The sequence below is a fragment of the Symphodus melops genome, assembly GCF_947650265.1.
Source record: "Symphodus melops genome assembly, chromosome: 4".
Classification (NCBI taxonomy): domain Eukaryota; kingdom Metazoa; phylum Chordata; class Actinopteri; order Labriformes; family Labridae; genus Symphodus; species Symphodus melops.
In genome coordinates this window covers 6,005,670-6,028,675 of record NC_136694.1, presented here as the reverse complement: position 1 = coordinate 6,028,675, position 23,006 = coordinate 6,005,670, and the positions used below count along the sequence as shown (strand labels likewise).

Sequence of the window (23,006 nt, the reverse complement as noted above, 5' to 3'; positions counted from 1 at the left end):
AGGTGTTACATTGTTTGAAATGCCACCATTAACCACAACGGCTTAATGAGTGGAAGAGGGAAAGGTCAATGATGTAAGGAGAAGTGAAAGGAGGATGCACAATTTGTTGTCACTCATTACAGTGAATCAATTTAGACCTTTTTGAATGTCTAATTCACTGAATCCGTTTTAAAGTTTAGTAACCGAGAAGAAAGCCATTGCAGGAGAAAGTAGCCATTCCAGAAGAAATCTGAAGGTGTTATCAGGGATTCAATTGGGATTTGTTGTGTGTTAGACGCTTTTCTGTCTTATCTTAGCACATACTGTGTGTCAACTGTACAGTATATGTCCTCATTTGAATTTAAGTGACGAACAGTGCCAACCTCTCAAATGCTCTAAAGACACTGGGCCTCATTCACCTATATCTTCTGAAGATTTTTATTAAATTGTTCATAAGAAGATTCAACATCATCTTAAATTGTTCTCATCTTTTATTTCTTTGTGTTTGTAAATTTACATTACGTGCATGTTGTTCCTTATTAGCATAGGTAACCGCCCACTCCTCCACATAAAAGGGCATCAGTGCAAGGCCCTGCAGACACACATACACACATACTGGCAGGCTGGTCGCAAAAAAAATAAGGCTGTGGCAATGCATGATAAGCACTGAAAACAGAGAGGAAACTTTACAGGTTCTGAGATGGAAGTTGGGGGTCAGCAGCAAAAAAACCAAACTGCTTTGTTCAGCAGTGTGAGTTATGGTGACACAAAAAAACATGCATGTAATGCAATTAATATACATAATGTGTGTGAATAGAAGTGTCATGTGTAGCAATTATTTTGAAAACCACTGTGATGTGTATGATCATCAAACTATGCATTCAATATTTTATTAATTATAGAATAAAATATTGTAATGTAACCCTATAATATGACGTGTTTGCGTGTAAAGCCTTTATGAACTGTTGGTTAATGAGGTCCGTTGTAACTTTTACAACTAAAAATGACTGTTTCCCTTGTGTTATTAGTGTGACCTCTTATAATGTAGACTTGACAAAGCCTCTTTTAACTAAGTGTGACTGTCCCCTGACATAATTTGCAATTTGTTATTTTTTGGTGAAATACTGTAATGTAAAATCATTTTCCTCAAGCAGTGTTGCAAGTTCTCATTTGCTGCTACACTGTTCCCCTCTAATACCAAGGTCCTCAACTTTCTCTTCATGTAAATTAACCTTCAAAATGGGCTCCAGTCGAAAGAAAGAGTCAAGAAAAATGTTGCTATTCATAAGCAGAGGATGTCATGAAAATATCTACACATAAAAAAAACCACACAGAACAGTTAATTGCTTGGAAATGTTCACATCAGGACACACTTTTAACTGTTATTATATATATACTTTTTATGACGATGAAGGTGGAGGAGGCAGAGTGGTGCGTCATTAAAGTTGGATTATCACAAATCTCTCCTACTAAATTCTTTTAGGTCTTCACTGTGCTACCTTTTCTTTTATCCTGCCTCTCCTCCTGGGATGATCACAATCTTTTTAACTCTGTTTGGTCCAGCCTCGCTAACCTGATAGTTGTATGATGCAGCGGGGACTGATATTCTCAAGGTCCACTGCACTTAATCCAATCCCACCCTGTTCCAATGTTGATGATTGACATGCCCATCCTGTTGTAGCCGTATGTGCTGGGGCTGAGCCTGTGACTGCCCAGGCCCAATTTAACCCCTGATCCTGACATATATAGCTGACTATATGTGCATTCAATTATTCAATGTCAGTCATTTGAAATATTAAAGAACCTCAACTATTTCCAGTGTTTCACTCTAATAATAGTGCCTCTCAGGCTGGTTCTACAAGTATCGAGCTCTTTGTTGGATATGGTGTTGTGTTCCACAAGTAGGACTCTTTTACATTTAGCTCTTACAGACTACCAGACTCCTGTTTTTTTTCTCTCTCCTGGTAATGCTTTTTATTACTGCCCTATTTCAAAACAGTGATGGTTTATTGGAAAGCCCTCCTAGAGCTGTTTTCAGCTTAAGGACCTCACTCCCTGCTTTTTTATTGACAATAGCTGCAGGATTAAGTGGCTACGCAATTAGGGGAAACTCCACCGTAAAACAGGATTCGGTCCATTTAGAGGAGGGGGGAACCACTACACTGTATAAACAGCGAACACGAGTGTACTTGAACTGAGGTTTTCCCTGTTTGAAATAACCTAAAAGCTTTTGAATTTCAAGTATGGTTGATAATCCCAGTGCAGACCACCATTATGACAGAAAACGTGTTTTTTTTTTGCATGTCCTGTTCATTCCATCTCCATTGGGTACTATTCCAAACCCACTGTTGAGCTTTGTTTGTGTCTACAGGTCTTGTGTGGTGAGCATATAATAATTCCCTTTGAGATAAATTGCATTGATGTCCGACTAAATTAGATTCATGCTTATTTGTTGATTTTCTTGTTTTACTCAAAATTACTTTGTGTGCAGAAGAGAAAGGGTAAAAGTGTAGCCACAGTCATGGATTGATTTGATTATGGGAAATAATTAACATTTATCAGCCTTAAAACGTCATGCATCATTTTATGAAAGTTTTCTTACTTAGACAATCTCAGGAATAAAGCTGTAGATGGCAATTAGACCCAAGGAGCTCACTTTCTGAACAGTACAAGTTCCTTTGTCCGTGTGCCATTCATTCTTTTACTTATTTGTGCTACTTTATATTGAACCAATCATCCAAGTGTTTTTTGGCAAATGACATTGCCAATCATTTTCTTTGAGCAGAAGGTGTACAGATGGTTCCCCCAGGTCTCTGCATGAAAAACTGCTGATTTGAGAGGAACGTCATGCTTAATTAATAGCAGCTGTAAACCAGAGTGCTTTCCGTGCACAGACTGATATACGCCATCATTTTCCTCCCTTGCCATCAGGGAGAGTCGCCCCTGTACATCCGAAGCTTCTGTACGTTATGGAAATTCAGACACAACCTGCTCAAACACAGGATTAGTTTCTGATCTTTCAGTGAGGACAGCCTCTCTTTTCATGTGACAGTACCTTAATCCCCAGTGACTGGGGTTCAGGCCGCTCAAAAACCCCTACGGAAATGGGCTGTAATGACATTAAGGGTGAGCCAGAGAAAAACATGAGAGATGAAGGGCATGAGGAGGTGGAACCTGACACAGCTGCATAGAGATGTATGAAAACTGCTCAAGGATTTAATGCTGTAGTTAAGGGGTTGACTGAGTACCCAAGTTCAGAGAGATAAACCTGTGTTGGTGGATAAATGTCGAACTGATGCACTGGTTCAACTGAGTTTTTTGGCTCATCAGGCCCATCTGTCCTGAAATGGATCTTAGTTTGAAAGACAAGACATTCTCACAGGACTGTGGAAATAATAGTCCGACCAGATGAAGAGGAGCTATAGCTGGACCGTGCACAAAGCACTTAGTGTGTATAGAACATACTTATCAGAAAAGCAATTTTCACGTTTCACATTATTCCTCAGATGTTATGATATTCCTTCCTCTCATTCCTCCTGCTTCTGAAGGAGAAACAGACCCTGTGGTGCAGTCGGAGATATAAATAGGCCATGGTTTTATTTCACTCTCATAAACATGCAGATTGATTAGGGTCATTTTCTGCTAGCCTGCCTCGATCCACCCAAGCCTTTCCCTCCATTAGTGATGAAAACCTAGATTTATTGCCGTGTCTGTCACTTCCACACCATAATTCATATGCCCACTAGTGGGCTGTTTTTGTACAGATAACCACTGGGAATAAGGCATATTAAAGGCATGTGTCTCTATGTCCAAAGGAACGGATACAAGTGGCCAACGGAGCGTTGTCAATCAGTCGTCTGACCTTGTCCGACACGGGAATGTACCAGTGTGTAGCTGGAAATAAGCACGCTGAGGTCTACTCCAATGCGGAACTCCGAGTAATAGGTATGTGTATGTTAATGTGACTCTTCATGCATGTGTGCATACAGTATGTGTGTTTGCATGGAGACTTGCGCCATTTGTCCGTATTTGTAGTCAGGTTTGCTTTGTCTTCTCTCACTGCTCAATTACATCAGATGACCTCCGGCCTTTTTCTCATTGGCCACTAATTGAAAAACATCAATTATAGGAAGGATGCGTCTGACTGACAGTGATGTATGCCAGAGCTGCTCTGTTCACCAGCCTCGCCCATCTGCCATGTCAGGCCTGTCACTCTCCTCTTTGGGCTGGAAGCAGCTCTCATTCACTATTCATCCTCCAATTGAGCCTGAGCAAGTTACTCAACACAGAAGCCATTTACTGATTTTTTTTTTTATTCTGACAATTTACTGATCAGACTCAAGGTGGAGATTGGGAAAGGGCTGTAGAAGACAGTTTCACAGCTTTTGAAAAGGGCAAAAAAAATGTGTGTGTTTTATAGCGAGGAAGAGTAATATGAGAAAATGATCATTGGTGACAGCGAAACAGCACATTTCTTCTTCAACTGAAGATAAAAAAAGGAATCTTTACCCATTTCTACTTCAAATTATAGTGTATTACTATTCAAAATTTCTCACAATAACTGTTAATATTCTCTTAAGAAAATGATCTTTTAATTTTTAAGTGTCTATTGTAAATATGCATCTTTATCATGTCATGCAAAACTGTTATTTATAACACATCAATGTGTATCTGAAAAATAATCGGAGATCTGAAAAATAATCAGAGATCATTTGGAGGAGAAGAGATGTGAGGCTTTTACAAACACCAGCTTTAATATTCTGCTCTTGTCTCAGCTGTTGCCCCAGATTTCTCTCACAACCAACTGAGGAGCCAGACGCTTGTGAAGGTGGGAGGAGACGTGCTCGTCGAGTGCAAGCCTAAGATGTCGCCTTGGGGTGTGGTCTCGTGGCGGAAGGGCAGCGAACCACTCAGAGAAACCAACAGGTAACACAGTGTTTACACATTTTTATTTTCATAGTTTACCCCTCTGTTGAAGAGAGCTGGACTTACATGTCGTCTCATGACTCTTTACCAGGTTGGACACCTTCAGGGCTTTTTCACGTGTATTAATTCAATCACATGTTCTGCTAAACAGCACTCTTGTCTTCCAGATGTAACATCTTGTCACATCTGAACATTTAACATTCAATGTAGTTTTTCTCCAATGACAAGAGTGACCCATTTTTACTATCTCCTTTATTCAAACCCTCAATCTAAGCAGTGAAAAATGATGAAGAAGGATGGAGACACCTATGTTTTGGATGGGCTTTTACACTCATTTTAATATTTGAGTACTCTCATTACATTACCTCATGAATTCATACTTGATTATACTCTACTTTATTTATGTTTTACTAAAAGAAAAGATAAAAACACTTCAGACACAGAGGCCCTGTTGGCCTGCTTTGTGTTTCTGTGGTGTTGACAAGTGATGGTAACATGACTCGGAGGTGAGAGCTGTCCACGACTCTAACAGCAGTAACAGCCACTTTGTTGACACTTTGCAAATCAGCTTGTAGCTGTATTCGCCGTGATGTTGACTCGTATTCTACTTTGACAAATGCCATCAGCTTGTGGAAGCCTTCCCCTTCCATTAAACTTAATAGGAGCATATCTCCAGTCCCCATTTTCATTATTAGCAGACTAATCTTCACCAGTCTTGTATCGTTACATAGACGTGTGATAACACAGCTTGCAAATATGATGCAAGGCAGCCTGATATCTGTCTCGGCTGTTGTCTCCTTGTGCTTTAAGCCCACTCTGCAGTGTGAATTTGCACCACCATGATACCTACCTCCTAAAAGCTTTGTCTGAACAGGGTTCTGGGAACTAAAATAGATCATAGTTCATGTGGTGTGGAATCAAAAAAAAAGGGGAAGGCGTTCCAAGAGTTTGTAAATATCTGAAAAAGTTCCTGCAGTTGAAAAAAACCTTATGATATGTTTGAACTGAATGTTCTTGTAATATTTTTGTCAAAGTTTCCAAATTGCGTACAATGGGATTAGTTACTTCTGATAGGAAATTTATATTTACATACTTTGCCATCAGTGTGTGAATGGGTGTGACTTACAATGTTGGAGTAGTCACAAGACCACTACAGTATAGAAGCTCAAGTCCATTTACCATTTTACAAACAAAGGCCCTTACACTTTGAAATAGTACCAAAGAGAAATGTGTTTTCCTTACAACATATTGTACAAACTTATATAAACAGACCATATAGGCAACTTACTGGTGAATTTGTTCACTTTTTTTCTTGGGCCATCTTCAGACTTAAAAGAACACTATTTGCCTTGCTGTCAAAGGAGGGCAACATTGCTTGACAAGCTTATAGACACTGCTGCAAATGGTTTAACACATCTTCTTTAAAGGGGACATATGATGAAAAATCCACTTTTACAGTGAACAACTCTTTGGGTAATCTTAGTGTCTGTCAACCCACAGAATGTGAAATAAACCCATCCAGTCTTTTGTTTGTGGTCTGCATAAAACTTACAACACAGAGGAAAATGCTCTCTTTTAAGTTTTATCAACTTGTGACATCACACGTTCTGGTAAGAATACCCTCCCCTCCCTGGTTTTCTCCACCAATGGACTCCACCCACTTGTGCGCAAGTCTACCTTTTTTGTTGTTGCTACAAAGGACTGATGTCCACTGAGAACACTTGGGGGGGCTCCGTGTGTTTAAAGAGACACGCACCAAAGCGGAGCGTTGTGAGAGAGCTGGGTCACAAACCTCCTCTGGTGCTTGATTCAGATTATATTTTCTCCAAAGCATAGAACAGATGTTTCATTTAGACCACAGGGGTTTGTATTAAAAGGCGGAATAGGGGGATAATAATGTCCTCTTTAAAGTACTTTAATTTAGTGGGTTCCTTTGCGTAATGGGTTTTATAGTGCCAAAGTAATAGTCTCCAGGTTCAAGGCCACCGGATGACCTTTCCGTGCCAGCTTTCTCTTGTACATCATCAAAATAAAAGAGGCCCTGTTTTTTCTTTTAATATTCCTTTTTAGAATTAATTCATTTGCTGGACTTTCACCACATAGCAGAATATTACATTTTTAATAGACTGCAAGATTTTTATGATCATTTCTGTTTTTACTCCAACAGCCAGAGAACTTTTTAGAAATTCAAAAGTGCTGAATCGAAAGGTACCCAAAAGGCTCCTGTCACTGTGGCATATTTTATTGCTGTCGGTCCGTGGAGGGATTTTGATGCAGTCCTTAGATGTGGTAAAAACACTCACAGACCAGCTAAGAGAAAACGCAGCATGAAGCCTAACTGAGTAATGGTTAATGAGGTTTGCAGTGTTTTATCTCCAGCTATTTAGTGCTGGCCGAACAGATTGGCCACTGAGAGAATTCAAAGTGCTAATCAAGTACTTTTCACCTCAGCAGGGATGATAAAGACTCCAGAAAAAACCCCACGTCAACTTCTGATGAGTTTTCTGAGGAACAGCCAGCAATCTCAGTGTCCTGCCACGTTTGACCCCTGAGATGCTGTGTGTGCTGCATGTGATAACTTTTGTCAGTGTTTGTGTGTGTCTGTCTAAATGAAGTGTGAAGTCTGGCCCAGTAGCCTCTCCGCAGACAGGGGTCATCCATTGGGTGTCACCGCTCTTGCATGACTGTGCTCTGACAGCAGGGCTGTGTGCACAGTGTCTTGCCAGGCTTTGCATATATACAAAGCAGTGTTGTTGCTTGTCAAACAAAGTGGAGGGAATTTGCATAGTGGTCTCGCTACTGGTGCCCTTCACTCGCCCTGTGCCACCTCCATCACACATTTCAACCTATCAGGCACCTGGGCCATTTGTTTCTGTTGTTTTGAATTTATAGTACAGATTGATTTTGCATTTGTCTTTGGTGTGACATGCATTGATGTCCGCTTGAAGAGATAAATGAGAAGGCAGGGTCTGTCCCAGTGTTAAAGAGAGGCTTGGTGATGCTTTGTTTTTCCTCAAATACAATCATTGCTTGCTTTGTCTTTAGCCAGGATGTATTCCTGACTTTACACCAAATAATGATCAACTGATGAGCTGATTAAAAGTTACATACATGTAAAAAATAAAATGTGATAAGCAGTAAAATAAGGAAAGCTTTTTGTTACAGGTGTAGCTCCATGCAGACATTAAAATCAATTTCTTGTGAGGAGAATCAAACAAATGAACAATTAGTAGATACAGTCCTATCTTTGTTATCTTTAAAGGTCTGTTTAATGTTCAGAAGGGATATTTGACTTGGACCACCAGTGCCGCTGCTCAAACAATAAAGAAGAAAAAAGCTCAGATTTGCAATTAAAATTCATCGGAACAAGCAGCATGACATTAAATTGAAATGTTTTGCAATAATGACAGACTGTCAAGTCAACTATTGTGCAAGCTGTTTAAAAAGAAAATCCCGGCCTTGTGCTGGTCAAAGCTCCCTTTTAATTCAATTCCTGTTATGCATCCTTTTTTCTTTTCTTTTTTCCCTGTGACATACACACATACAGTTCACACCGTGATGTAAGCCACCTTATTGAAATGTTCAGCATCCATTGTGGTAATCATTAGAATACTGCCTGATAACAGCTGTCCTGCCTTTAGACTCTTTTGTCTTGTTTTGCTGGTTTGCTGGTTGTTTTCAAAATCACAAGGCGTCAATGAAAGCGGGGCAGTGATGCAAATTATTAAACTGCTAATGATGGAAAACATAATGTACTGATTTTCAACAACAGCTGTGTGACAAGTACAGGTGCTGTATTTGTTGCCTCTCAATTATTTCATGATATGGTTGCATTGTGTTAAATCAAGATAAAAAGAAATGTGTTTGACATTTATAGTGCCTGTGAATGTGTCTGTGTTTGAGCAGGCTGGTCTGTTTCTGCACCTGTGTAAAAAGGTGCAAAATCATAAGAGGTAGCTGTGAACCCTTTTTGTTGAAGATTAATTGCCTTAATTGCGTTAGCACTCCACTGTGGCTTCGGCAGAGAGAACTAGTGTCACCAGCTGGGTAATCCATCTTCATAGCAGCAGCCCCGCTTTTTTCCTGCAGGAGACCAGTGGAGGGGATTGGGGGGGTGCCTTATCTACCCCAGACAACCCTGCAGGGACGAGGTTTAGATGACATCAGCTGGAACAAAGCAGCTGAGCGCGCAGAGCAGGTCTTGCTGATGAGTATGTAAGTGGGCCGTGTCAGCCATTGAGGGCAGCCTGAAAACACACCAAGATTTAAGATCTTTGTTGTCATTTGTGCACTGATTTCATTGAGCCAATACTGGCAAGGGAACATCTGAAACATCAGGCTTATCAAGGCAATCCTAAAAAAATGAGTTCAAGGAAAAAAAGGACTCTAAGACGTAAGTCAGGAATACATGGATTCTAGGATGTCGTCTTGGATTAGACTGTAATTGCACATGTAAATATTGACTGGGAAGAATATACAGGTGTAAAGATGAAGGTTAGTTTCAAAGTAAGTCTTAAAATATAGATATGATTTAAATGAAGAAGTTTAAAAAAGATGTCTACAATATTCAACCCCAAGTGCAAACAAGTAGTAACCAGGAAAGAAGTAGAAACGAGGTAGAGTGACATCAGTATTTATACAGTGAAAGTCTATAGTGACAGTGATGAGCTTGTGAGCTCAATAGTTCAAAAGCCTTATGGCCTTGGGGATGAAATTGTCCCTGAGTGTGGGGGTGTGGGACCGCATGCTGCTGTACCGTCTGCCTGACAGCAGCAAGCAGAACAGTCTGAGGCTCGGGTGGACAGACTCTTTAATGATCCAGTTCGCCTTCCTCTTCACCATAGGGTGTTGAAGTCATCAGTGGATCCAAACTTCATCTTGCGATGTGCTGTACAGTTTTACTGCTGTGTACTTTATAGAGTCATTTGTATTATATGCCAGCAATGCAGCCAGTCTCACTCTTCATTATGTACCATTAGAAGTTGCAAAGCACTCTGAAGTCCATGCTGTTGAACTTTTATGTCTGTATCCATGTCTTTTCCTTGTTCATTTTAAGACTTTGGAATGCAGAACCCGCACATTTTCTCGACTACTCCCATTATTGGTTGGAGGGCGTGTCGTTCTGATTGGGTTCTGTTGTCCAAAGTTAGCGTGATGGTATTTCGAAGGAGCTTGTTGTTCTGGTAACAAAATGTCAGGGCTCTGACCTTCCCTCTGTGACCATCTTATTATCATAAGTGTTTGTCTGAAGCTGGTCATAGACTCTGAGTTGAAAAGGGAGAACAGAAGAGGGCTTAGCACGCAGCCCTTGAGAAAACCAATGTTTCGTCAGGATGGAGGATTAGGCGATTCCTATCCACATAGCCTTTGGTTTTAAGCAAGGAAGTTCAGTGTCCAGTCACAGAGGATATGTTACCATTACTACTACTTTTTTTTTTCAACATGGTTTTATACCAAAATGTGTTTTTTTTTTTTTTGGGGGGGGGGGTTTCAAATTTTATAACGTGTGCTTTTTACCCTTTTTGCTCTGTGACACACTTCACTTCTCTGTGAAGCAACCTCATAATAACCTTATAACCACCTAAATAAATAATACATAAAAATGACCTGGCTTGACATAGCCGTGGTGGAGCTCCCAAAACTTTCATGTTGCATGTTGTTCAGTTTCTCAGGGAGAGATGCCGACATTTTATAACTCTTCTAAATCATAATTTGATTGTAAGTCCTTTTTTTAGTTTGGGCCACATTTCTCTTGACCCGGGGCTTCTGGTTAAATGGCAAAACATTGTCTTCCAATTCCTTTATTTTCCACTGTGCAGCTGTGTGAACCTCCAGCCATAGTTATTGGCCATTTTTGTCTGTTCTATTTAACAAGTGCTCTCTGTGCTGTCTGTCTTGAACTACTCCACCTTCCTTGAACTATTTCAGTGTGTCACTAGCAGCAAGAAATTAAGTGTCTTGAGTTGATCCCACCAGAAACTCAATCTGCTATCTTCTGATGTGCTATTGCAGAATGTGCTGACACCCAGAGGTTGCCCTGTATCCCATTTAACAGCACCATTAAAATGGTCATGCAAATATATGGGCTGGACAAATCCTCACACTTTTCCTTTTTCTTCTTAACTTTAAGTGCACTGTGGGATTTTGTTTTAGAGGTAAGGAGGGTTTTGAGGTAGGAGAAAGATATTAATCCTGCTGATCCTACGGTTAGATAATGTGGTTATTTTTATGTTGAGTTGTCATTGCTGAGGGAAGATGCTCCTTCAGTAACAAAATGTACCTGTCAAATTGTTGACCAGTCAAAATACCAGTCAGGATCCAGTTGTGTCGCAAGGAGTATAACACGGATGAAAAAATAATGAATTAAGTGTATTCATTTAAATCCCTAAAACCCATTGAAAATAATTGCTAAGGCAAGAATACATTGATTTGACTTTTGATTCAAATGTCATATTCTGTTTGCCTAAAATAACTGCATATCAGTAGAAACCAGAACCTGTTTCCCCAGTCTGTGAAACAGTCTGCTCTGATGGTCTTCGTCACTTGAGGAGGAGAGGAAATGTCTTGTTCTGCAGGTACTGAATGATGTTGTTGGTTCTTAGAGGTAGTGTGGATTGCCCCTCCACTCTCCTTTTTACCTTAAACCTGGAAGCATTTAAGGTTGAGGTACAGTGGCATTTCTGCCATGATCAGAGCGGTTTGAATTCTCTAGAAGTTAAGGAAAGGTGGGTCAATGCTTCCTTTATAACCTCTTTTAGCATAGGAGACACTGGACCATCCTTTATGAAAGGATATGAGAAAGTATCGCCCCGCAATTCCTTGCGGCCGCAACTTTTAAAGCGATTCACACATCCCAAGGTTCAAGAAAACTAACGATGTGCTGGAGGAGAAATGTGGAGACAATCTGCATTTGGTTTCTATATTGATTTGAATTTGTTACTGCCTTTGTATTTGTTTTATTTATTTATTTCTATTTTATGTGTTTGAAGAAGGTGAACTTTGCTTTTAGACATTATTGTATCATGTTTGGAGGATATGCTTTTCTGTTACTTGATGTTAAGATTTAATACGAGAAGTAGTCAAATAAAACCTTGTTTATAAAAAAAAGAAAAGGGACACCGATCATGTAAGTTACCACTGCAATAACTTGTCTGAAACAACTTTAAACAATCTTTAATCCAGAGATGGACTATGAGCGTGATGCTGATGTTGTAAAACGATCAAAGTGAAGTATCCTGGTATCTTATATAGCCTATCTTATATTTTACTTGAAATATTGTGGTTATTAGGATTATTTCAAAGGTAAGAAGGCACAGGAGAAACATTTTTACATTAGCTTTTTGTAGTCCATTTTCTGAACATTGTAGTTCCACCATGGCAGACCCACGTCACTAACCTTCGCCGAAATGCGGTCGGATTGTCAAAATTACACGATTGCTGTTCCTTTATGAATTCTCCTAACACCTTTCCTTACCTCATGACATTTTCCACAGGGTTAAGGTAAGGTGGAAAGTAAAAGGAGCTAGGAGGGACAATCCAAATGCACCCAATGTGTTGGTTCAGGTGGCATTTTATTTATCATACAAGCATATTTTGTGATTTTATTGTTGTTTATAATACAATTATTAAATTACATGTTTATGGTTCAAACATTCCTTAACACTCATTTCATGATTTCAAGCTGTAGACTTTAAAAAAGAGAGTTAAATAGTGCACTGAGCTGTGGCAGTCAATGTGCTCTTGGGAGTGTAACCATTTGAGTGACATCTTTGAACAGGGAGAGTACAGCAAGCTTGTTGCCAAGGTAACATCTGTTCAAAGTTTTAGAAGCCCTTTTTTACCCTAGATAGCTGGTTTCAAACAGCCAAAGACGTACAGTCCCACAGCATGTAAAAAGGAACACAAAGGAAGGATGCTAAAGGAAAGAGGGGGAAGCTAGGGACTACAAAAAATCTCTCCCAAATATTAGGAGAGAAGAATACTAACCAATACAGTATTTCATATATGTATTTGAATTATATGGTTAGTATTGCTTATTCTGTCAAACCATTTCCTTTAATGTATGTCAAAGTCACATTGTTATGATGAGTGGGCTTTAAATTGATTGCCTCTTCACATAGTATTTCAGTAAAAAAATGTTTATATTATATTGTAAGTGACATTTAATTTTAAAGTATAAAAAAAGAAGAAATTAGAAGCATATGATATGAGCATATCATTGCAGAGCAGTTCACAGCCATCATTGTGTGGCGCCTGCTTGGCCAATGACCAGAAGCAGCTTTCATTGGCCGGTTTGGTTGTCAAACGATAAGACTGAAATACTTATCTTGTTAGGAAACACCCCCTCCAGTGGTTTAAAATCTACATCAACGCTCCCTTTTTTCCGTACGAGCCTTTATGTTTGGTCGGTAAACAAGCTGCCTCTTTATCTCACATTGTGGGTAAATCATTGCTTATTCAGACAATCAGTCGGGACAGACATGGCCATGGGTTACATAAAACACAACAGTGAGTGGGCTTGTGGTTAGAAATGTTTAAAACACTGTCTTCTGCCCAGATGGTAGAAAAGTCTGGCATACTGGCCAACATGTTTCTGTGGCCTATGATTGTTGAAAGGTTTGTGTTTAAAGGGATTAGAGTGCACACTGGTGGCTTTTAAACATGTTTTAAGTCTAAAAAAATAACATTAATTATTCATTTTTTTGGACAAAGCCCTAAATCCTCTTTTGCTAACTTCACAACATGCTCATTTGACTAATGGAAGAACTCTTTTTTCTGTTTCACCTCTACACTGGAAACTAGTTAGTGCTTGCTTTGTAATTTAGATCAAGATTCAGAATTACAATGAGAGAGCTATTGATGATAGTTCAAATCATTCACATAACAGCCAACAAAGGATGATAGAAGTCCTGACAGTTTGTCCTCAAAGTCTGTTTTCCTTGCTAAATAGGATTTACTTTCATGATACTTCCCCTTTTTATTGCAAAAACCATAATGGCTGCGGCTCAGTTGATTGAGTCGGTCCTTTCTCAAGGTTGAGGGTTCAATCTGCAGCTCCTGCAGCAATATGTCTGATGTTTCCTTGGGCAAGACAGTTAACCCCGAATTACTCCCGCTGCTTTGGCGATGCTGTATGAATGTGTATGAATGGTGTTAGTTACTTCTGATGGACTCTTCACTCATCAACCTCTGGATCAGGTGTGAATGTGTAGGTGGGACTTGTTGATTAAAAGTGCTTAAAGTAGTCAGAATAAATTTTCAATTGGAAACAACACCACCACCGTATATTTGCATGACATAACAATTTTGACCAAATGCACACTGGTAATAGACTTTTTGTTTGTTAAAAAATAAATAAATAAAAAGGTATATGTTTAAGGTGCAGTATATCACGAAAAAAACATTTCGCTATGTAAGTGTGAATATACATTATCTGACCCACATGTTTTTTTAACCCCTTTATTTCCCTTGAAAAGTCAAAGGTTAAGAAAGCAGCCTTTACTCTTTGAGTTGTTCATCTCATCATACATAAACTGTATGTTAGTCCATCCAATTACAGTTTCCCTTGTCATAAAGAAAACAACATAAAATCGGAAATTGGCCATATCTGAGCAGCTTGACACACTAATGGGCCCGTTGTTTCACAGTCTGGGCAATTTTCTTTGAAGAACAAAATGCTGTTGGAAAATTGGCCCTAATGTTTGCCATCTCATTTTTGTTTTTTTACCATGTGTCGCCCCCTGAGCTGAGTCTTGTGACTTTTTTTACTTTTGCCAAGATATTGACACACAAATCGAGTGTCGCAGTGCCATATGAATCAGTGAGCATAAGAAACGACTATCACAGGATGTTCTCTGATGCGTTTTCCTGCCTGCAGCAGTTTTAAATGTGTCTGTTTGGTGTGTTTATACCTTCAAGTGGCTTAGGATTAGGAAAATCTTTATTTGGGTTGGAGCAGAGGTCCATATAGGCAAACATCCATAAGAAGAGCACAATGACATACATTAAATACATACAGCACATATAAAACACAACTACCATGGAAAGCATCATGATGGACGTGGGTGAGATGAGAGACACAAAGACCAACATACATTATAAAAGTGCACAGGCAAAAATGTCTACAGCTTTTTTAAAAACCCAACAGCTGATGGGACAAACAAGCTTAGGTATCTGTAAAATGTAGACCTCTTAACATAAGTGAACCTCCTCACAGTCGGCATCAGTCTGAACTTTGCATGTTGGGGGTGCTGAAAGTCTTCCAAGATGGCCTTTGCCTTCTGAGTGGCTCTTACTCGAGAAATACGGCCAAGATCATTCAAGTTAATGCCAACAATCTTTCAGCAAAGTTTCACAATATTTCCCAGCCTGTTTTTGTTAGTGACACTGAGGTTAACAAAGCAACAGATCATCACAAAAGTCAAAATGGACTCAACACATTTTGAACAAGACATTTTCAGAATAGATTTGTGTGCGCTAATGACTGAACTGTAGGTACAAGCTTTACATGTCAAGATTTTGAATGTCTCATTGAGTTTAAATGAGAAGTCACTGGAGGGTTTCTGAATGTGGTCTGGATTTTGATTTGTCAATTAAGCCTGTATTGAGAGAAAAACTTGCTGCAGCTGGATTGGACAGATTCAATCAGTTGTCATGACCTGCTGGTACACTGTCCCTCTTGCATATTAGACTCCACTCCTACATTGGCAGAGCAAATAAGCATGGCTGTCACGTAAATGAAGAGATGTCTTGCAGAGTGATCTCCATTTATAGGCCCATCTGCTCTGCCAGACGCTCTCCAGGAAGAATCAGTGTCAGGAGAACACCAACACTGCGGAGGAGGCATAGCAAGTGAACTTTGCATTAATTTACTTATCACATATCTTCTCATCTTTTTATGATGCCTTTGTTCTGTTTCAAGGAGATTTTAATAAGAGTTTCATCACATGTCTCAGGGCTTGATTTTATGAAGACTTGGAATTAATAACCGCTGTATGGAAACAGGTGTACTAATAAAACTGGTGATTAAAGGATACGTGTGAACGGATGTCCCAGCACTTCTATTTCAGTCCCCTCGTTCTTTATCTGCGTGCTGTTACTTATTAAAAAACATTTTAAATGTCACTTCACATTTTTTACATCAGAGCTCTAATTTCCTCATTTGCCTGTAATTGAACATCTGCCTTTGAAGTGTAGTTCTGAATCTGACTCTGTGGAGGTTAGCAGGGAATGAGCGGTGCCAGGCCTGCCAACAGAGAGTATACAGTATATATGCCCAGAATGAGTTCTTTCATTACTTTGTCTGATGGAAAGATTTACTCACTGCTTAGGCCGATGCTGACAGCTGACTGGTGCATTTCAGCTTGTCTTTTCCCTACACCTCTACACCCTAAGGGCCTGATTTACTAAACGCTTGCGTGTATTGAAACGTGTGCAAACTTGATACCACCATCAAAAAATGTGCTATCTGATTTACTAACAGTGTGCAGTGAGGATTGCGTCTTTCATATGAGCAAAACAACACGTATTGTCCAAATAGTACGTTTTACTTAAAGAATATGCAACACACAGCGTTTCTGCCTCAGCGTGCAAAATACTGGGAGGAGAAAATGCAAAGAAGTTAAGTTATTACACGCAATGTGACTTACCAAGCCAGGCAAAAATTGCGGTGATTGTGACAGTGTCTAAATTTAATTGAAAAGGACGTGCTAATCCAAGAGCCCAGTGTTACGCACTGCAGGCTGGCATGTTAACATGTTTAAATGACAGAAAAATAAATGGTATGATTTTTTTTTTTTTATCTTGCTTCAATAATAGTTTAAAAGAAACACCATGATTAAACTATAACTGAACATTCACAGCCTCTGCATTCTAAAGAATTTCAACATTGACACTTATGTCGTCCTATTTCCCTCTTCTCGCCAACATTACATTTTAAACTGGGCATTTCCTTTTCTCACTCCAGAGCGCACTCGTCTCTTCACTCGACAGCCCCCTCCCCTGCTGCTGCACTGTGGGACGCTTGAATGGGGGGGATCACCATGCTTGTACCCCCAATTTCAGTACCTGTTGCAATGAACACGCAATTTAGTACTCTTTAATTGAGATCTTAGTAAACAGATCTTAGTAAACAAGTGTTGCATAAAAAACAACGCCTGTAGCACAAGCGCTAGTATGGACCCTCCTGCCTGTGAACAGAAGACAGACTTAACTGATATGAGTTAATGAAACTACTCCTTGTACACACATCCGCATAACACACTATTATTATTTTACATCTCAGAGTAAGAACTGCATATGAGGCAGAACAAATTTGATTTGTTGTGTTAAATTACTAGCTTGGTATGGCATCACTAAAATCCTACATTTCTTTTGGAAGGGAGATGACATAAGCCTTTGATAAGTTGTCAACAGTCAGCAGAGTATAGCTTTAATAAAATTTAAAATTACATGCAAGTATAAATTATTACTGTAAACATATCTGGGAAGCTAATGCAGGCTAGCTGTAGCTCAGCACCACGTGTTGGTATGGCTTGATTTAATTTTCTTAAAAAAAATTAATTGGGACAAATATGATGCTTGATATTATTTGACATCCATCTTTTCGTTTTCTTGCAACTTTGGCTGTTTGCTGATCGAGTCACATCCCTGCAGATAAATGTGAACCAGAAGTTAGCAGACATGTGGCTCCAAATCAGGGAGATTGCATCATGTGTTTGACTTGCTGGGAAAATCAGATACATTTGGATCAGATCAGTGTGCTGTCCCCTACTCTGTATGTTCACATTGCTCAATGGTCTAGCAAGGCTGGATTTTCATATTTCTGTCAGTTTTTCCATTTCTCGACCTGTTAAAGCAGCATGCAAGGGAGTAGAGGGAATAAAACTCACAATTAGTTTGGAGCCTGGTGTCACTCAACCTTTGGAAACCTCAAATAGTAAAAGTGTGTGGAATTATGTCCATCCAGATAACTTAAACTGAGTCTTTTATCTGGTCATATAAATGACTGGCAGGCTAAAAAGATTTAACAATAGCAAGTCCTCTGCCAATGTGATCTGTAGTGAGCTGGTTAAAAACATTTGGAGTGTTTGCAATTCAAACAGAACATAGCAATATCATTTTGACACATACAGCCATTATAATTGCAGATGCCTGTTAATAAATAGTTTGATGTCTGTATGTGATAAGTATGTACAACTTTATACTGGTAATGGTGATGGGCTAATGTCAGGGACTCTGTACTGCTTTCCTCACTAAGTCAAATGATTAACATATTAAGCATCTGCTTCTTCATTTTCCCATGTAAATGCGGGGAGATGCTAACTGTCTTCCTTGGACTAGTTAGCATAAGTCACTAACTACAACTTATTGGTTGGTTGGATCTTTTTGAAATATGCAATCGTGTTTAAAAATACTCAGTTTATCTCAGGTAATCCAGGGATTTACCTTGGTAACTAATTTTCAAGTCATACGTTTTTTATTTAGACCCACCAACGTGTCTTAAAGGTGCACTATGTAGTTTTTGTAGAGAAATGTGAAAGTTGGAGAAATGTTCAGATTCTGTGGCATATGTTCATAACTCTATATACATATAAAAAAAACTGTTCTCAGAGGAAAATGTGGTCCCTGTAACTCTTTTTAAAGATAACAATATGGCGGAGAGTCCGTAACTGTGAAACTCTGACTCTCTTGGTAGCTGTTTAGCTTTTTAGCTCCAAACAGTGTTTCAATGACCCATTTTTCCTTTGAATAAAGTTTGTCTCTTTAGTTAAAAAAAAATATAGCAAAGAAATGTTTTGCGTCTTAAACTTTCAAACTTCATTACCAAATCAAATCTACATAGTGCATCTTTAAACCACTCAGAAAACTAAATTGTCTTTGGACAAACAATATGATATGGTTTGCCTATAGCTTGGCTAACGTGCGGTATCAGCAAGATAGGTTGTCAGCAACATATGTGTCTGGGCTGACTGTGGTTATGCAGTTCTTTGGTTGATTTACCAGTGTAACATGATACAGCCTACGAACATTTCCACTCAGTTTTCTGGATCAAATACTCCCAACTTGCACTGCTTCGATGAGATACTAACCATTCACTGCAGTGCTTGTTTACATCCATGTAGTAGAGCATGGAAAGCAGAATCATGAACCTGAGCTACTGCATCAGTGGCTGGGTAGTAATGTGTCCACACCATTTGACTGGCATCGAGGGCCAACATATTCAATTATAATAACTAATTTAACTGACCAGTTATTCTAGTGATGGCTAGAAAAGTTGATGACATTTAAGCATTTTGTGGACTAAGCACACACATTCCTAGTCATTGTGAGTTTTGTCTTTTTAATACACCACAATAACACTTTTTTTTCTCCAAATGGTCTAAAAGTGGGTGCATCCAACTTTTTTTTTTTCAATTTTTACAGGGTCTGTAAAGTTGCTGAATGTATCAACTAAGCCGACATGTTGTCAGTGGTGTTCTAAACTTAGCCTGAAAATGCTGTGTCTCTTTTCCCACTGAGGTTTTGAAACCACAGAGACTATATAATGTATGACTTCACCTCGCTTCTGTCTCCACATGCACACTAAGAAAATAAGAATGAGAAAATAGCAAAGAGAAACCTCTAACACGATTGAATTTATGCTTAACAATTTAACATGGCCCTGATGGCCCTTTTCACTTTTGATCAGGGTGATTTATGGTGAAGAATACTTCCATGACAGCCAGACTGTACATCAGCATTTGCTTGTCAGTCTTAATGAAGGGTATTAATTGAATTTGTAGTTGTATTTAGGGACCATCTAAATGATTAGCAGATCAATTTACCTTCCAGCCATTATGATCAAACTTCTTGGACTGCATCACTCACAGTATCCCTGAAGTCATTAAGATTTCAGATCATGTAGTGTAATACATTTTCATCATCTATCATCTGAGCTGTATATTTGCTAAATTAGCAGTTTTTCCATTGCTGCAGAGTGGGTTGGGTTAAAATATGTTTCTGCAGAGTCTGGTTCTGACTGACTAAACTCAAGTAAATCTCAGACCAGATATAAAGTGAATTCAAGATGTTTGATGAGATTAGGTCTGAGCCCTCTTTACCCGTCCGCTTCCATGTTCTGCTTGCTGGGATTATTTTTATCTTAAAGACTGTGGCTGATATCATTTTTCAAAGTGAGAATCCGCCAGCGCAGCATGAGTAATCCATCTTGGTTCCTATGACAATTTCCTGTGGAACATGTGTGTGTGCGCTTTATTCCTGGAGGGATACCTCAGCACACAAGAAGAGATGAATATCTCTGGAAGGGGAATAGACCTGGAGAGCAATTTGTGATTAAAGGAATCCTCTGGAAGTACAAACACAAACCCCTCCATGGCGCAGGCCGATAAACTCCCTCGTCTCGCAATGCAATTACAGACACAATCACGTCGTGTTCCACAGGCGGGAATTAAGATGCTCTCAATCAGCCAGCTTCATTAAGTCACCTTCTTATACGAAAATGCACACTTTCGCACAACATAAATTCTGGAAAGGTTCATCAACTGGGTCCTTAGATGCTAGAGAATGAGCCTGCACCTGTGGGTGTGTTGTTGTTTTTTTCACTAAAGCGCTGATAACAAGCTGACAGTATTTTCACACCTGGGGACATGATGTGATATTGCAGTTTTCCATTATTGGCAAAATAAGACCAATCAGAAAATATATTGTACATTTAATTCCTTGTATCTCATTATTGTGGAAAATTCAGTTTATTTTTTTGTCATTATTTAGATAATAAATGTAATAACCAATTCCTGTAACATGTAACATTCAAATGGTACCTGGGAATGTTAGTATAATAATGTACTCCCCAAGTGTACAATTCATACTGTCAAAAAAAGTAAAAAAAAAACAAACAAACAAACAAATATTCTAGCTGCACAGGGCTTTTGGACAAAGAACTTGCCATCCTCCTGCTTACATTATGGTAATACAAACTGGAGCAGTAGCTCCAGTGTGCATTTCACTGAGAAAGAGATTAATACTTGCGACGCAGCTCAGCAGACCTGTCCCCTGGCCGTGTTTTATAAAAGAAACAATATTGCCAAAGAAGCTTTAATGCCAGCTGGAGCCCTGGAGACAAGTGTCAATACACAGTGAACCAAAAAGAAAGTCCTTTCAAGTCTTGCCTGCGACTTACTTTACTGTTAATGTGGCCAAACGTGCAAAACACTGTTAATGGTTGCAAAGCATGCATCTTTTAGGAGCAGGATAATGTTATAGTCTGGACAATCCCCTTTTACAATAAAAGGAGCAGCTTTAGCCTTTGCAGTTAATTTCCACTAGTCCCCGGCCAGTCGTGAATCGGCAACCTAAAGTACATAATTAAAAGATTAAAATACAATAAATTACATTACATTTGTGATAACAGAGGGCCTAGGAAAAAGTGAGAAAAACATGTAAGAGGCATAGACATATAACATGTCACACACAATTGGAGCAAGCACAGTTTGACCTGATGTCTATTTTCTTGATCAGTATTGAACGTCTTTTCTTCTCTTAAGATACTCTTGGTGCTTCTGTTAATTGCAAGAGGATGTTTTCTTCTTTTGCCAGTTTCAGATACTTAACTACTCTTTCACATTCAGATTTGAACACTATCTTGTTTTAGTGTTTGCCTGGGCTGGTTACCTACTTTAAGGGGTTTATGGGGAAAGGGATAGTAGTTAAAACACTAATCCTAGAGTTTGTTTGCATGAAATCTATAGTTGATATTAAGTGTAAGTATATTCATTTGTAATGCCACCACAGGGTAGGTTTTAGAAAAGGCAAATAAACGTATAAACAGGCTTTGTTTGACCTTCAAAGCTAAGATTGAAGAGTGATACGTTTGGCTTAAAAATATAAGCATTATAAGATTTGTAAGAAGACACTATTTAAGAGACAAAAACAGAAAACTGATTAAAAAAACCCTACAACTTTGTTGTAAAAGGGGCTCCAAAATTGACAAAAACCAAAAGTTCTTCATAGTAGATTTAAATATTACAACAGAGATGCATGGAAATGTGAATTTTGCAACTAAAGCACTATTAAAGGTCACAAATTATCCTCCTTTTCAACAAGTTTAAATCATTCTAAGAGGCCCCTAAACATGTCTTTAGAATTCTTTTTGCTAGTAATCAAATTTAGTCATGCCTGTGAACCCCTCTATTTCAGCCCTGCTCCAAACAGTCTGTTTCTATGTCTATAGCTTTAAATGCAAGTGAGTTGTGTCTGACAACACCTCAATCTGGAAGGGGATGTGGTTCATTCTCTCTTACTTCATTTCCTAGTGTTTATAGTGGGAACGCAGATTCAGAGGGCAGAACAAACACCAAGCTGTGGTATTACCCAACTGAGGGGAGGGGTTGTTTTGCATTGTCACGTCATTAACGGAAAATCTCCAAATGGCCAGTATAAGTACACATTTTCTGAAGAGCGGAGCAGGCAAAACAAGGAGGAGGGACATATCTTGTAATTTCAGACACATATTGGTGTTCGCAATACGTGGTAAAGTGCATTTTGCTTAATGTGTTCTTTAAAGTATTCCCCTTATTCAGTCAAAAAAGCAAATCATTGTCACTATATTTAGAGCTGAATAATGGGTTGGGTTTAGTCTGATGGACTTCCACTCTTGTCTGCTACAGCTCATGATCCAAAAGACAAGATGTTAATTAATGGAACTGTATCAAAACTAAATGCACAAGTTCTGCGGTTTCATCAGAGTAAGCCAAATTTTGTGTGTTGACTTCCAGAGGAAAAATAAATACATTCTCAGAAGCAAACTTGAGGCCTCTAATTGACAGTTAACCTTGATATTGACGACTTTGGCAGGAAAAAGCGTGAGTATTGGTAAGTCATGATCCTGCATTAAAAGCAAACATCTGAGAAGTTGTACCACAGTTGCATTGCGCTCGGCAGGTTTTAGCGTCCTGGGTCTACATTGCACAGCTGGGCTTGATTTATGCCGCTGACAAGGCCATTTCTCTCCAGCATAGCACACTGTGGGGAACCTGAGGAGAGACAGCCTTTCAATTTATCTCAGACAGTCCTTCCTCCTTTACACTTCAGGGTTTTTAAAG

General features: G+C 39.1%; 1 protein-coding gene across 4 annotated transcripts in view; it reads left to right on the top strand.

The window, feature by feature from the left end:
* Positions 1 to 23,006, top strand: part of LOC306822440 (contactin-4-like) — a 166,711-nt gene that overhangs the window by 113,155 nt on the left and 30,550 nt on the right. For all 4 annotated transcript variants that reach the window (XM_079341490.1, XM_079341488.1, XM_079341489.1 and 1 more), the window contains exons 10-11: positions 3,795 to 3,924; positions 4,755 to 4,905. In XM_079341490.1, coding sequence (XP_079197616.1) covers positions 3,795 to 3,924; positions 4,755 to 4,905 — 281 coding nt within the window. The remainder of the gene's footprint in view (positions 1 to 3,794; positions 3,925 to 4,754; positions 4,906 to 23,006) is intronic.